Raw genomic sequence first — 16,327 nt, forward strand, 5'->3', positions numbered from 1 at the left:
CAGACTCACCTTCCACACCCCCACCCGCAACCTTCGCTCCGCCAACATCACCCCGCCTATGTCCCTGCATCCGTCGCACCACCACCGGAGGAAGATCCTTCTCTCACATAGCCGCCAAGACCTGGAACTCCCTACCGCTCCACCTCCGCCAGACCCAAGACCTCTTATCGTTCAGGAAACGCCTCAAGACATGGCTTTTTGACCAGTAGCTCTCCTTCCCCCCCCCCCCCCCGCCCCCAAGCACTTTGAGACCCTAACGGGTGAGTAGTGCGCTCTATAACTCCTTGATTGATTGCTTATTTTAACACCTCCAGTAAATTGGCACGTGTTTGGGTACCATGTGTGGTAGTATATATTGCAGCAAAGACTGTACTGAATGTGGCACAGTTATCCTCTGAGGGAACCATCCTAAAGGACAAGCACATTGGTAGAATTCTGTTTCTCCTGTGGTCCCGTATGGGGAAACACAGCTTCCAGCTGATTTGTTTTCTGGGCTATCCAATAAGGTATTTTCTCCCGCTCTGTGGGTACTTTACCCGTAATAGTATGCACTGTTTGTGGATTGATCCCTGTAGCCAGTTGGTATAAAGCAGATGCTGGATGCGCTGGTTTTGTGTTAAGAGTCCGCATTACGAACTGAACAAGCCGTCTATATAATGTTACAATTTAATTATGTAAGTTTCGCAGATCTGCTGCTTGCAAATTTTGTATACCCGGGTGAGGTGGCAAACATAGGCCATGTAGGTCAGTCATTCCCTAAAGGACCTAATCACATGCGTTGTATTAAATGTGGTAGAGCGCCTTCAAACCAGTTCTGATGCTCTTGATATATGAGTGGTATTTCCTGATACTGTTATGCTTCATACCTTTGACGTACATTAGCAATTTGATATGTGTGGAATGTGACTGACCTACGGTCTCCCGCAGGAAAGGTGACCCACCAGTAGAATATTTGTTTGGTAAGCCTCATTAGCTTCTTCTATAAAAGTGACATCCCCACCCTCTTCTTTTAAGCCGTGCGCTACTAGGTGTAATGTTCATGCTTGCCTAGCATTCTCAGGAATGTCTGTGTCCATATTTGAAAAAGAAAAATGGTTGAGGTGATGGAACACCAAGTGGGGAGTATATTCCTTTATACGAGTTTGAGCTCGAACAACCTACAGCCTAATTAGGTGTTCCCTGTTCAGCTGAGTAGGAGTTCCCCAAAGACCATGGACGTCTCCGTATAATGGTACTTAGGGTACCTGATGTCTGTGAGACAGTGATAGTCGGGGTATCCATAAATTAGTGCCTAAACACCATTGTTGGTGGCGCCATGTCGTAGTTTGGACTCTAGTTCTGGGCAAGACAGCTGGTATGAGGATGACATTACTTCTGTTTGTAGGTGACTATGACTATCCTACAGCAAGTCGCAACTTTGGTCCCAACCCTTTTGGCTCCCTAGCAGTACCTCACCAAAAACTCAAACAGTTAAAGGTGATTTGTGGCAGCCTTTACGCATGGACTCCGAAGTATGACACCTCAGGGAATATCGTGGTTAAACGGAGATTACCCCTTTCCCACAGATATATCATGTCTCAACTAAACACAGGCAATAACGAAGATGCAGCCACACCCACACCCAGGTCTGAAAACCTGTCTCTACAATTTATAATAGCGCTCATTCTCCACCCTTCACTCCACACTTATCCCCATGGGGTATCTGTTACCCTAACTCACAATCCAAAAGAAAAAAAGGAAAGTGTTCCTAAAATGTTTTATAGTAAACACTAGCAATTAAGCTAAGTAAGGGTTAGACAATTACTCAAAAATGACCCACCATTTTAGTATTGAATTAGCCAATTCAACAGGCAAACACAACAAAGAGAAACCTTGGCACAAACTCAATGATGATTCATCTGTGTCAGTTCTCGGAGTGTCCCCCTACCAACAGGGGCAATGGCTGCTTGGTGCTGCAATTCATGAGATCCTCAAATTGGTGTTGTCTTCTATCCCTCCTGCTACGTTGTGGCAGTTGATGCCAAAGTCCACTGCCGTCTTTCCTTCCTACAGAGCCCAGAGGAGTTATTCTTATACATCTAAAATTTGGGCGCTCTTCCACCTACCTCCAGCGCTTTCAATTGTGTCAGAAAACATAGTCTTGTCGTTATGGATGACCTTGAGTCACACAGAAAAACACTGTGTATGCATAGCTCGAAGCTTCACTTCAAAAAATAATTTGCTCCGTTGCTGGACCCGGGGAGTATAGCCTGGTAAAATTCACAGTGCAGTTTTCCTTGTTTGCGAGATTCCCAGAGAATTGCATCTCTGACTGCAGCATGACGTATTTGGACAATCATTGCCTGGGAAGAGGCCCCAGGAGGTGGATATACAGACACCAGACTGTGTGCGCACTCAACCACAAAGCAGGGTGATAATTCCTCATTCTGAAGCCATGATCTAAGCCACTCAGCAACCAACTGCATGCAGCGATGTCCCTCCACCCAGGTTGTGATGCCCACGACCCGGATATTGTTCCTCACTGATCAGCCCTTTGGATCTTCAGTTTGTCCTTCCAACTAGTGCATAATTTTCTGCAACCCACTAAACTCAGGCTGAAATGTCTGAATCGTGTCTTCAGCTGCTCACATTTGACCCTCTGTCTTGGTTACTCTATCTATAGAATTTCTGAGGTCTTGGCAGAGTAAAGTGATTTCAAGGCTTTGTTCCCAAATCTTCCCTTCCAGGGGCGTCCTTGATTCTTGTATGGCCTGCAGGATGGAGGACGCAAAAACCTGCCCATATTTATGATTGGACTGGCTCAGGGATGGAGGTGTGGAGAGGGATAAAAGCAGTTGTCCAGTTAGGAACGGCTGTGTCGTGGCCCCAAGCCTCAATCCCTTTCACACTACTATCTTGGAGATCTGGGCTAGGGTTCAAAGTGTTTAGGTCGGGCCTCTGGCTTGTCATCCTGTCAGCTGTTGATGATGGTCTGGCCTGCTCTCTAGTCACTTCACCTTGTGGAAGGGCCTATGCAGTTGCCAAGGCCCCAGCCATGCAATCCGTGCTAGCGGGAGGGATGCTGGGGGTGAGGAGGACCTTAGTTCCGGAGTATATGCTGTTATACTTAGCACTGCTGTGGGTGTCTACATTCGGAGCAACTGTGACAGGGAAGGGTCAAATTATGCAGCAAGAAAAGACAAATTATGCGGCGTAATGGGGCACATTTTAGGAGGTATTACTTAATTATTTTCTAATTTTAACCCTTCTTAATACTGTTTGGGCATAGGTTGTACCTCATTGGTACCCTTTTGACACCCGAATATAGCAATAAGCAACTGAAAGGTGATCAGTCAACCTTTTCAAAGGGCATTACACTGCAAGGCAACGTGTTGCTGCGTTTCTGGTAACCTTTGAGCCATCAGAGCTCAAAACAATGTTTTTGTTAATATCTGCAGATTATGCAGCAGATAATGGATTATGGCGCAAATCCATAATTATGCAAAAACGCTGCAGCCGCACGATTGCATAATTCCAGTGATCCTGTCTATAGCCCACTGCTTTCTGCTCCCTGTGTCTCAAGGAAAAACTTAATGTGCGCGGCAGTCACTGTTTGCTGAAATAGGCTCCCGATCTAACACATATCAACAGTAAGTCAGCAAGTGAAGAATGATTGTAATGTCTTTTATCATCCTGGATTGGCTTTGCAGCCCTCTGGCAGGGGGTTATATGACTTACTGGGAGATCTTATGTCTTTCGTTCCCACTAGTTGGTGTTGTTAGAGGGGTGTTAGGGTTCCAGGATGTCCCTTGGACTTGGCACAGCTTTGCAGTCCGTCACAGAATACTAGACGCATGAAATGTGGGGATGGAGAAAGGTCAGTACACCAGACTATCTCTGGGTGGGTAGGGGAGACATTAAACCACACTTCACTCCCCACAGTCACTGGGTCCCCTCTAAATCCTGGAACCAACTCACCACAGCCACCGAGCATCTGCCTCACCCAGTGCTTGGAAGGCGGCTTCCAAAGCACATGGAGTCTGCTCCACTGAAGCTCGGAGACTAAACTAACACCATCTGTGACCAACCACTCTGATTCACTTCAAGGTAGCCTATAGGCCCTTATCCTGATCTCCAGCTTTACATCACTCCTCACCCCCACCCTCCCCGCACCATAGCTTTGTCTAGATCAGGTTCTTTTCAGTAACGCGCTCTGTAGTGCTGAGCGCCAGAGATCTCACACAGTCTCAGTGGTCACCTCTACAGTCTCTCAACACTGGGGCTCTTCCAGCTAGGCAGCGGATGAATGAGTTGCCTCCAGGCCTCATTTATTTTGCAGAGGAACTGGCCACTGTCAACAATGGAGGCCAACAGTTTAGTCTGTGCCTCCCCATTCAGCAATTGGGGCATATCGCAGAGTGACCTTGGTTTTTAAAATACCATGCTGGCCTTGATTGCCACCTTCATCTCCAAAAGATCCAACATCATTTTGCTTCTACCTTTTTGCCTAAGGGGATTTTCAAGTCTTCTGCCGGCATCCCTCAAGGTTTGAATATTTGTCCACTCTCATACTTACCTCTGGTTATTCACAGACTATGCAACTGATACTGTGATTCTACTAAAGCTTGAATGGCTTCAGACCATGACACATCAGGGACTGATTGCGTGCAGTGTGCTCTTTGAGGCCCCCATTTAACAAATATGGATTAATAGCTGCTGCTGCTTCCTGCGTCACATAATGTCTTGCACATGCGAATGTCATGGTTGTTGCTTCATGCTCCCTCCTAACGATGACTGCATAGCATGGCAGTCGCTTTCTGCCCAACCAACTTGGTAACAAGGTGGCTTCTTCTAAGACCCCACAGCATATAAGCAACATGACGACTTAGCCCAATGCATTGCATGCAATTTACCTCATTTCGTTCTTTTTCTCTCAAGAGGACATTCACAATAGTGGTTGCTTCCTGGACTAACAAATTGCTGGAATCCATTCTTATTGAATCATAATCAACTTTATAACTTTTCATCAGCTTCTAATTTTCCACTGTTTGTTTCAAAGCAGTGTTTTTTTCAAACAAACCCTAGAAAAGTTGAGCCATCTTTCAGTTACAAAAGTAAATAAAATGAATGATGAAATTTATGGGCAGTTGACGAAGGGAGAGGGCCTTTAACAAGCTGTATAGTCTGAGGCAGAAAGGCTTCAAGGGGCCTATAACAAGGGTTAGGGCTCTTAACAACCGATAAAGCCTGAAGCAGAAGGGCTATAAGAACATTCCACCTGATATGGGTAAAATGTTTTAAATTAAAAAGGGAGAAACAGAAAGGACATTGGAATGTTGGAGCAGAAGGCTTATACCAGTCATCATAAGCCCGAGTTAATCCATTGTCTTCAATTGAGCTGTCAACATTCCAATGATCTAATACTTAGTACAACATTTTTCAACTGAATTGAGCGAAATAGTAATTATTTTCTTGTTTCTTGTAAGAAAGATAACAGGAACAACATTAGATTGTGGGAGGTCAAAATAGAGTTAGGAAGATAGAAATCGTAATTGGTTTGTGCTGCAAATCTCAAGGTGCTTTTAATTGTGATAGAGTTGTCAGCGCTGCATGTGCACACTTCTGGCATTGGAAATCCTGTGGTTGCCCTCGTAAGCCAATAACTACTATTGTTTTAATTTACAGCTAAATCATATTTGCCATTGATAAAATTATTTTTGACATTTCTTTGAATTCTGGGATCTCAACTGTAAGAAACACATCTGCTGATATTACTTAGTAGATTGTACTCAAACAACATTAAATTAAAATGTCCTTATGCTACACATTACAAGCCATGCCAGCCTAGCTATACGTGAACATAACGCATAACCACATGAAAACTACAAACACAACATGCACTTGGAATTAAACAAATTAGTTTTGTCGATGTTAATTCTGTTTATTGCTGCTTCAGGTATATGTCAGCGGTGACCAAAAAATTACGCTCCGCCAGCTGAGTTTGTGAAATTTTGGCCACTCCCTGTTTCGCTTGTAACGCAGAATTCTGGCCAAATTCCGTCAAACACTGCATGACAGAGTTTTTTTTCTTAAAAGTGGCTCACCAGCGGTAAGTTCTCAAACGAGATTTTGCATCCCCTAGCACAGTTTTCAGGCACTCGGTTGGGCACCCATTCGCTGTGAGAAAACTTCTGCTTTAGTACAAAATCTACTCCAGCAACAGCAAAATCAACTCAAGAAGCAGCACCCTCTTGCATGTCGCCTGGTGCTATTTGTGAAGACTTTTGAAGTACAGTAAGAGCTCCCAGTGCTAAAAAATCAGCACAAGCAGCAAAATGTGCCTAATTCCACCTGTTCACAGAATTCGCTGAATCTCGCGGAGTTTTCCTGTAATCTGCTTCTCCCGCTAGTTTTCCGTACAACAAAGTAGCCCGATGCAAACATTTTCACTTAGTAATATTATATCGGTTTATTATTTTTGGCAGGAGACAATGTTTCCTTTTTGTTTTCTAGCCCACTTAAAGACCTCGGAGAATTAAGGTTTTCAAGCCAGATTTCAGGAAAGCTTTAAAATGTTATTGTCCTGTAGTTTAAAAACCCTCCTAAAGCTCAGTAGTTATTGGTTGTTATCTAATAGGCCACTAGTTCTTTTCTTGTATCTGTTCTATTAAGTTGATTTCTTGTAACCATATTATTTTGAATCTGATCCCCCTAGAAATGCTATTCACCAATAAAACTTAATTGTATTTTATTCATGGATGCACAGAAATAGTATTTAATTACCTCTGCCCATTTCATCAAATTGTTTTTATTAAGTTTTAACAGGCATGAAAAAACAAACAAATCATAGAGGTTCCTTTAGTGTAGTGTAGCACCTGAGGAACAACATTGCATTTCTGCATACAATTTCACAAAACCCTAGGTTGATTAACGTGCTGGGTTCAACCCCACCTTCCACCCCACATCTCTCCCCTCCTTTTCCCCCTAAAACAACAAACTTTCAACTCTCGTAATGTGTGCGCTGTAAGAAGCTGATGAAGAGGGGCCCTGAGGAGTGCATAGGGGACGAGCTATTAGTGACTATATGAGGACAAGTGGGCCCCATTTGTATTCAGAGTTCTTTTGCATGTCATTTTGACTCGAGGTCTAGCGTACTTACTTCTACTGAGTCAACTTCCTTTTGTAGTTATGGTAATCTAGTATTGAGGTCTCTGCGCAATGTGTCCAGAGAGGCCTTAAGGTCAGTTTTGAGTTATTCTTTCAGCTCTTTCTTGAAGTCACGAAGTGACGCTAGAAGGTCTTCGTTCGTAAACACCATCTTGTTCACAGCTGGGCTCTCTGGAAATCTCTGGGATTCGGTCGGCTGGAAATAGCTGGATACCCTTTTCAATTGGGCTTTTATAGGCAGCATAAAGGGGGCCGTGAAAGACCTCCAAGGGGACCAACACCACTCAGGTATGCCAAAGTCGAGTTCCACCAAGGCCTTCCCTATTGCTCACATACAAATCCGCCCACAATCTTTATGGCAGCTAGTAGAGGGACTCCCCACCACCATCAGACCCCTTATGTGGCTCCAAGGGAGGGTGTCAATCGCAGTGACCCTGGTAGTCTGCATTAAGCCCCCTCGCATGTGTTGGCAAATCAGTGGAAAAATCTCCTGTCACACCAGGGCTCCATGCTCTTCGAGGGTTTGCTGGGAAACAGGTGTCCGTACAGCAGAACGGGCTATATGAACTGTCTGCTCGCTTGTTTACTACCACCAAATCATGCTTGAAGTAGCAGAGGCTCATGGGGCTGGCATCGTGTGTGAGCGTGGTCTCACCATAAGGCTTCTAAGAGCTCACCACAAATGTGGCTCGACCGCCTTAAGGTCAGGCAAATAAGTCAGGCCAGCTGGTAGCAACAAACTTGAGCGCCAGTTTCTGGGGATCCTGGGGTATGTAATAATTCCACTCCCCCTTCTCTTGTGCTAGTCCTGGGGGGTGGAGCCTCTGTGGGCTGCGTCTGCCGAGATCTGCGGGGCATCGGGGCACTGGGTGCTTAGTCCTCAGTGGTAGGCCGTACCAGTGTGTGCCGAGAGTATCTGTGTGAAGGTCCTAGGGCCGTTCACCCGTCCCAGGACCTCTGAACCCAACCGATCTGCACCCTACAACGCTCACATGCCCCACCCAACCCCCTGCGACTGCAGCTCGGCCTGGGAGAGGTCATCGTGCTTGTCGGATGATGGAATGCAAGGCGTGGGACGTTGGGGGCATTTCCTGGTCAATCAGTTGCCCCCTCTGGCTCGTCCGTGTGTCCTACTATCAGTCGGGGTCAATAGGCAGATCTCATCATGCTTGATATAGATGAATTCGGTGGAGCCGCCCCAGATCGCCTCTGGGCGGCAACGAAGATTGGCGGCGCCCCCCACTCTGCCCCTTTAAATTTCAGAGTGAAATGGTTTCTATGAGAGATACACTGTTTCTCTCAGCAAAAACAAGCCTAAGTTTGCACACTTTGTGTATTGAAAAGTGCATCGAATTTGTGTTTTAAAACTGCCATTCTATTTTTGATTTATTCTGTGTTTCCAGGATGGACAGATTTGCTTTTGTAAAATGTGTCTCATTAGGAAGATCTCGAGATTCAAGACATTAGACCTTAAAAGAGAAGTAAAATATTACGGACTTTTTCATGTTTTAAGTGCCATCTTGAAACAGCTGTTTTGAGAATGTTTTTGGTGTAACATGAATTTTCATGAATAATGAAAACCGTCTGCTTCATGGCCAAGAAGGAACCAACATTTCCACTCAGTTTAATAATATCAGGAACTATTTTATGCTGCTGTCCAGAACCCCTTTTTCTATTGAAAATAACAGTGTATGAATACGTTTTAAAACTGTAGACGTGGTATGTATAGACTTATAATAATGCTTAGCTTTTATTTTTTCTCTCTCACAGTTATTTAGTCATGGAACAAGACCGTTATGTCAGAGCAAAGACTTGCCACAAGCATCTTTCTTTCCACCACTACAAACAGTGATGCTGCCACCTAACTCGTTCAAAGGAAAGGTTGCCTTTATAACTGGTGGAGGCACCGGGCTTGGTAAAGGAATGACTCTGGCTCTTTCCAGTTTGGGTGCGGAGTGTGTGATAGCTAGCAGGTAAACAATGTGATTTTCTTTACTTCTAGTATTCACTATATTCTTCTAATCTGAATTTCAAAGGGAAAAATAAACTAGCTTCTCTATTTTACAATCGTGTCCATCTGCACCAAGGTATGTTCATGTGCCCTTGTGCCTTGCACTCCAGTGGCATTGCCTATAATTGCGATGTATGTGTGCCCCTTAGACAGTCTTTTTATTGATGTGGCATAGTGGAGCTTTAGCATTTGCAAGAACCTTAGGAGGATTCTGTATTTTATATTTTCACTAATTCTTTGTATTGTGTCTTTTGACTGTTGGATGTTGCAACATTTGTACATCTGCCATATCCCAATCAGTGTTTGATGCACAAGTCATCTTTTGGCCTGCCAGCAATGGAATGGGCTATTAGTATTGAATCTGTTTTTTTTCAGTTTGGGTAGTATGTGTTTAAAGTTCAGTTTTGGATTGACACAACAGTGACGTTTACTTTTCAAATATTTTTCTGTGTACCAAATTCATATTCAGGGTTACGTTTCGTTTATATGCACCAGTTTATGTATTTTAAAATTAGAAACATTTCCCTGAGCTAGCTTTAATGGAATTCATGCTTTTATCTACAGTCCTGGGCAAGCTAGCTACTCTGCTGACTAGCTAGAAGTTCTGTTCTGTGCATGAACATTAAGGCCATCTAGTGGGGGCAGGGGGAGGCTAGCCTTTTCCTGGAACAGGAAACAGGTGTGGGAGGAAGCAATCGCAATAGGGTAATTAGCTGCCTTTTTGACAAGGTTGAGTTGGATGTTCTTCAGGAGATGAAGGCAGAGCAGAAAGACTTTTGGCTCCAGCGACCACACATGTTCTTTGAAGTCTTGGAGGGGAAAACTAGTTCTGATTTGGAGGAGTCTGCTTCAGAGGAGAGGTCTTTCTCAGCCTTGCTTCAAACTGCCATTTTGAAAATGTTTTCATTGCTGTACAGGAGCATTGGGCAACTAAGGCATTGAGGCCTGGTACTGTCAGTAAGGGATGGAGTGATGTGGCATCTCTGGATTGGGTAAGAACTCTACGTATTCATTTTAACCCCTTTGCTGTCAGGCCTTTTCCCCCTCAGTTGTGAGGCCTTTTTTTTTTTTTAGCTATATGGGGCAGGTTGCGCTTAAGGACCTCATAACATTTTGTCCACATAAGCTTCCCATGCCAAATATGTGTCCTTTTTTTTCCCAACATCCTAGGGATTATAGAGATACCCAGAGTTTGGGGTTTTCCATGGAGAAGGCCAAGAAAGTAGCCAAAATACAGCAAAAATATTGTTTACAAAAACAAAATGGGGAAAAAGGGCTGTGGAAGAAAGCGTGTTTTTTTCCCCCTCCCGCCCCCCCCCCCCCTCTCCCCCCTGAAAATGGCATCAACAAACGGTTTGTGGGGCTAAAATCACCATCTTCCGAGCTTTCAGGAACAGGCAGACTTGAATCAGAGAACCACATTTTTCAACACAATTTTGGCATTTTACTGGGACGTACCGATTTTTACTTTTTTGTGTGTTTTCAGCCTCCTTCCAGTTAGTGACAGAAATTGGTGTGAAACCAATGCTGGATCCGGAACAGCTAAACATTTCTGAAAAGTAGACAACTTTCTGAATTTAGCAAGGGGTCATTTTTGTAGATTCTTCAAGGTTTTCCGACAGAAAGTAACAGCTAAATAAAAAAAAAAAAAAAAAAAATGAGGTGAAAAAAGCCATTTCTGTCAACGTTTTCTTCTCTAACATTTTCCAGCTATGGCAGATTTTTTAAAGCAATATACGGTTATGTCTGCTGGACTCTTATGGTGTGGGGATACATAGGGCTTGTAGGTTCATCAAGAACCCTAGGCACTCAGAGCCAATAAAAGAGCTGCACCATGCAATGGGTTTCATTTTATACCGGGTATACAGTAGTTAATTTGGTGAAATATAAAGACTGAGAAATGGGTATCAAGGAAACCTTTGTATTTCCAAAATGGGCACAAGATAAGGTGTTGAGAACCAGTGGTTATTTGCACATCTCTGCATTCCAGGATCCCCATACTATCATGTGAATTTCAGGGCATTTCTCAGACGTCTTTTTTTACACACTGTCTTACATTTGGAAGGAAAAAATTTAGAGAAAGACAAGGGGCAATAAAACGTATTCTTCTATTCTGTGTTCCCCCAAGTCTCCAGATACAAATGGTACCTCACTTACGTGGGTAGGCCTAATGCCCGCAACAGGGACACATCACATTTTTACATTGAAATCTGGCGTGTTTTTGGGAAAGTGCCTAGCTGTGGCTTTTGGCCTCTAGCTCAGTAGGCACCTAGGGAAACCTACCAAACCTGTGCATTTTTTTAAAACTAGACACCTAGGGGAACTCCTGTTGGGGTAACTTGTGGCGCTATTACCAGGCTCTGTTACCCAGAATCCTTTGCAAACCAACATTTGGCAACAAAAAAAACACCTTTTCCTCACATTTTGTTAGAAAGTTATGGAATCTGAGAGAAGCCACAAATTTCCTTCCACCCAGCATTTCCCCAAGTCTCCAGATAAAAATGGTACCTCACTTATGTGGGTAGGCCTAGTGCCCGCTACAGGAAATGCCCCAAAACACAACATGGACACATCATATTTTCCCCCAAAAAACATACCTGTTTTTTGCAAAGTGCCTAGCTGTGGATTTTGGAATCTAGCTCATCCGGCACCTAGGAAAACGTAGCAACCCTGGACATTTCTGAAAACTAGACACCTAGGGGAAACCAGGGAGGAGTAACTTGTGGAGCTCTCGGAGTGTGGTGGCCGGCAAGATGGCCGATCGGCAGCACTAGGAGAGTGCTCTCGGTCCCTGCTTATTCATCCTGCACGATCCTGCTGCCCGGGGCTCCCGCGGACCTGGCGGAAGGGTCCTGGAGGTCCCTGGGGTAGAGAGGAGGACGCGAGGAGCAACGGAAAATGAAGGCAAGCTCTGCAATCTCACCGCAGGGGAGCACGTGTGGAGAGCGCCTTACCCCTAGATGGCGGCTCTGATCACGAGTGCAAACCGCAACCAGGTCAAAGACAGCTAAACAAGGCAGTGGAGCGGCACGGCCTAGGAGGGGGTGACCCTGACGGGGGGGATGTCCTTTGCGGTGAGGAGTTGGTCGTAATTTGGCGCCAGACCCCCCCCTCACTCACCCCGCTGAATAGAGTGAACGGATCTGGAGGTGGGTCCTCCCACTGGCCTGGAGGCCCGTAGAGGCGAATTGGAAGCAGCAAGGTGCAGTTTTGCAGAGGCAGGGGTACCCCTAGTGGGAGATGAACATTCCGGTGGCTGATACGATGGTGGTGTGCCCCTGCGCGGTTGTGTGCCTGCTGAGGTGGGTGCCCGGGCTGCAGGAGTCTGGGGCTTATGGAGCTGCACTGAACTTTTAAGGGCAGTTTGGGCCTGTCCTGGACTAGTTTTGGGGGTGCACTCCCCTGCAACGGTGTTCTGACTGGGTGACCCCGTATTATCTGGCTTCTGGAGTGCGGGACTGGCTGGTAGTGTGACGGATACATTGAGCCGCGTACGACACTTGCGCTGATCCTGCCTGTGCCGGCGTCCACCCTGGAGTGGCTCCGTGAGGGTGAGGCAGTTGGAGACCGAGCGGTGGTGCTTGGTGAGGATAAGTAGATCGACCGCTTGAACTGCGCCTGGAAGTGTGGCGCCTGGCATCCAGCGTATCTGTTTGTAGCTGGCACTCCATCAGGTGTGCACCATGGGCAAAGACAGAGCGAATAAGGGAATGCAGCAAACTCGGATGGACCAATACACAGTGCAGAGTTCAGGAGCAAGTCTGCAAAAAGATCCCCCTGACTCCTTGGAAAAGGGAGCTGAGCCCACTGGTGTGCAAATCCTGGCTGCTATTGAGTCATCTAGTCACGCAATGCAAACTCAAATTGCGGCCATAGCGGTCGATGTCAACCTATTGAGAGCCGATTTGAGGGTAGTGGCGGAACTATCGGCGGCCACTGAGCAATAAGTGACATGTATGCAGTCTGATATGGACACACTTAAGGCCTCGGTGGCCATAATCGAAGCTAAAACACGCAAATCGGAACCGCAGGTCGAGGATGCAGAGGGTAGGACGAGACGTTGTAATCTCCATATAGTGGGCTTCCCCAAAGGTGTGGAAGGGCGAATGTCGAGGCCTTCGTAGAAGACTGGATCCGGAAAATGTTGCCTGATGCCCCCTTGTCTGTATTTGTGGTGGAGCGTGCACACAGAGACTTAACACCGCCGCCGCTGGGAGTCCCTCCATGAAGGATTATAGTCAAGGTCCTTAACTATAGAGACTGCAAGGTAATTTCACAGGAGGTGCGCAAGCATGGAGACCCTACATTTGAGAATCACACCATCCGCTTTTTTTTCTGACTACACCAGGACGGTGTAGCTCCAAAGACAATCATATGCAGGTGTTAAACGTAAGCTAAAAGAACTGGGCTATACTTATGTTGCTGTATCCAGCCAAGCTGAAGATTCTCCTTGCGGGCTGCTTACATTTCTTTCAGTCTCCTAAAGCTGTGTGGGACTGGTTGGAGCGGAGTGATGGGACAGGAATGCCAGAATCCCTGCATGGGGAAAGTAGCGGGAGACCCTGAGGGACAGCGGAAGTGCATACTGCAGCACGCAGAAGTACCAGGCACCATTGTGCCGCCCGTGGAAGCCGAGTGATTGTTCACTCAGACGGTACCCTGAGTCTTGAACGTAGGAGACAAGAGCGAGAGGAAGCTAAACTGTTGGTTCAAACTGTCACGTCTGAGGCGTCCTCGCGCTCCGGTCCCCCTGTGTCACAGGCAGACTGTCTCCAGAAACAGAAAACGCGGACACCTGAGTGATCTACTGGACTGTCCAGTGTGGGTGGAGTCCAGTATTTTGGTTCTGGATTGATGCTCGGGGTCTTCCCTTTGCTGACTATCCTCTCTCTCTCTTTCTGACCCTCCCTCTCTCCTATTTACTGATGCCTTTTGGTGCTGGGGGGATGGGGTCTGGGTCGGCGACTGGACTGGGAGCCGTGGCGGAGTGGTAGGCCTGTGATACCCCCTGTTGTTGTTTAACTTTTTGGGTACAGTGTGTGTGCGGGTTGGACGATTGGCGTGTGGTGGGAGTGTTGGAGCGCAGTCCGGACCTGAATCTGGCTATCGAGTTGGGACGGCGATTGCTCCCCACTTCTGGGCTCTAGAAGAGATAGTGTGGTACACACATTTGGCAGACAATAGTTGTGGGAGGTGTTTACCCGAGGTGGGATGGGGGAATTTCATGCGGGTTCCAGTTGGAGTTGGAATTCTGTTTTTGACACTATGAACAATGTAGGCATTCTTTTGTTGAGGAGGCATCAACTTATCTGGATGCGCATGCACTGGGCCGGGGTACTGTGTTGGGGGGGCTGCATGTGGGTGGGGAGGGGGTGGTAGGGAGCTGTAGAGGAGCTTGTGGATTGGAACAGAATATGGTTGGTACCCTGACGCGTATAGTTACATGGAATGTTAGAGGATTTAATTCCTTTGTGAAGCGCTACAGAGTACATACATATCTTAGATGGCTTGGCGTACATATTGCTCTCCTACAGGAAACTCATTTGGTAGAGAATGAAGCGCAAAAAGTGCAGAAAAAGTGGAGGGGGCAGCTTATTTTGGAGACTTATTCACCCTTTAAATTAAAAGTCTAAAAGCAGATGTGCAAGGCCGATACATATTCTTACATGGTGTACTAGATAGCCAAGAGCTCTGCCTTTTGAATATGTATGCCCCTAACACTGATGATGCGGGGTTCTATCATCAGCTCCAACATGAATTAATACCTTACACTGAGATGCCCATTCTGTGGGCTGGTGACTTTAATTGCGTCTTAGATGGAGAACTAGATAGGGACCCGCCGAAGATGAACACTAAGACGCATATGACTGCCAAACTACGGAACGTCATGAGGAAGCTACACTTTGTAGATGTGTGGAGAGAAATGCACCCAACATTAAAAATATTTTCTTGTTACACACTCTCCCATGGGGCTTACAGCCGTCTGGATAGATTTCTCCTTGCCAATGATGGTTTACTTGACGTCCGCCGAGTTGTTTACCAGGTCCGGTTCTTATCGGACCACGCCGTCCTCATATTGGAATGTGAAACACACATACCCAAGCCTGCTATTCCCCTGTGGCATTTGCGTCCTGACTTACTAGGCGATCCTGAATATAAAAAAGATCTTCAGGGTGTACTGAATGGATATTTTAGTGCACATTGAGGTACGGCTACGACCCGAGGCATAGAATGGGAGGCACTGAAAGTAGTTATCAGAGTGGAAAGCCTTAGTAAAACATATGGTATCAGGAAACGCCTGGACCAGGAGCTCACGCATCAGGAGGACGCATTAGCAGCTATACAGCGCCAAGTAGATAATGGTGAAGCTTCGGAGTCTGATTGCCTTGAGGTGCGAGGCAGAATAGTGGACCTTTGGGATAGACTGTATAATTGTGTTCGCCGGGATTATAGGCAGCGGCTGTTTCGGGAGGGGGACCCGCTCGGGTGTATGTTGGCTTGGCTCCTCCGGCGGGAACGTCCCATCCCCATCATCCTGACACTCCGCGTTTTTTCTGGGGAAAAGATTTTAGGACAGTTACGGGTGAATTCGTACCTCACCATGGAGTGTGGGTGTGACCCGGATACAGGAGTACTTAAATGGTCTCTGGATGCCTCACCTTACGGAGGCCCAGGTGGAGGAATTGGAGGGGGAGGTGTCATTGGAAGACCTAGTGGAGGCGTTGGGCGGTATGGCGCCTGGGGAAGCACCTGGCCCCGACAGGCGACCAGTCGAATTTTATCGAACCTATTCCTCTGTGATTCTTCTGTGCTTGTTGGAAATACTTCATGAGGCACGAAGTGAGGGTCTTCTACCAGAGCATATGCAGGAAGCATTGATAGTCATGCTACCAAACCCAGGAAAGGAGGCTGAAGACCCAGGCTCCTATAGACCGTTGTCCATGCTAAATGTTAATGTTAAATTACTAGCTAAAGTTTTGGCTTCTCGTTTGAGTCGAGTGGTGACACATTTAGTACAGGGAGATCAATGCAGATTTATACCGGGGAAGGGCTCATATGAATATACAGCGCTTATCACATATACTACACAAGACTTGTGACTCTGCGTTTCCCGCAGCTCTAGATATGGAGAAAGCGTTTGACACCTTATCCTGGGAATACCTATGGGAG

General features: G+C 46.2%; 1 protein-coding gene across 1 annotated transcript in view; it reads left to right on the forward strand.

Moving 5' to 3' along the window:
• DECR1 (2,4-dienoyl-CoA reductase 1) overlaps positions 1 to 16,327 on the forward strand; it is a 160,734-nt gene that overhangs the window by 39,273 nt on the left and 105,134 nt on the right. The window contains exon 2 of the mRNA XM_069220450.1: positions 8,917 to 9,119. Coding sequence (XP_069076551.1) covers positions 8,917 to 9,119 — 203 coding nt within the window. The remainder of the gene's footprint in view (positions 1 to 8,916; positions 9,120 to 16,327) is intronic.

Source organism: Pleurodeles waltl, chromosome 2_2, assembly GCF_031143425.1.
Source record: "Pleurodeles waltl isolate 20211129_DDA chromosome 2_2, aPleWal1.hap1.20221129, whole genome shotgun sequence".
NCBI lineage: Eukaryota > Metazoa > Chordata > Amphibia > Caudata > Salamandridae > Pleurodeles > Pleurodeles waltl.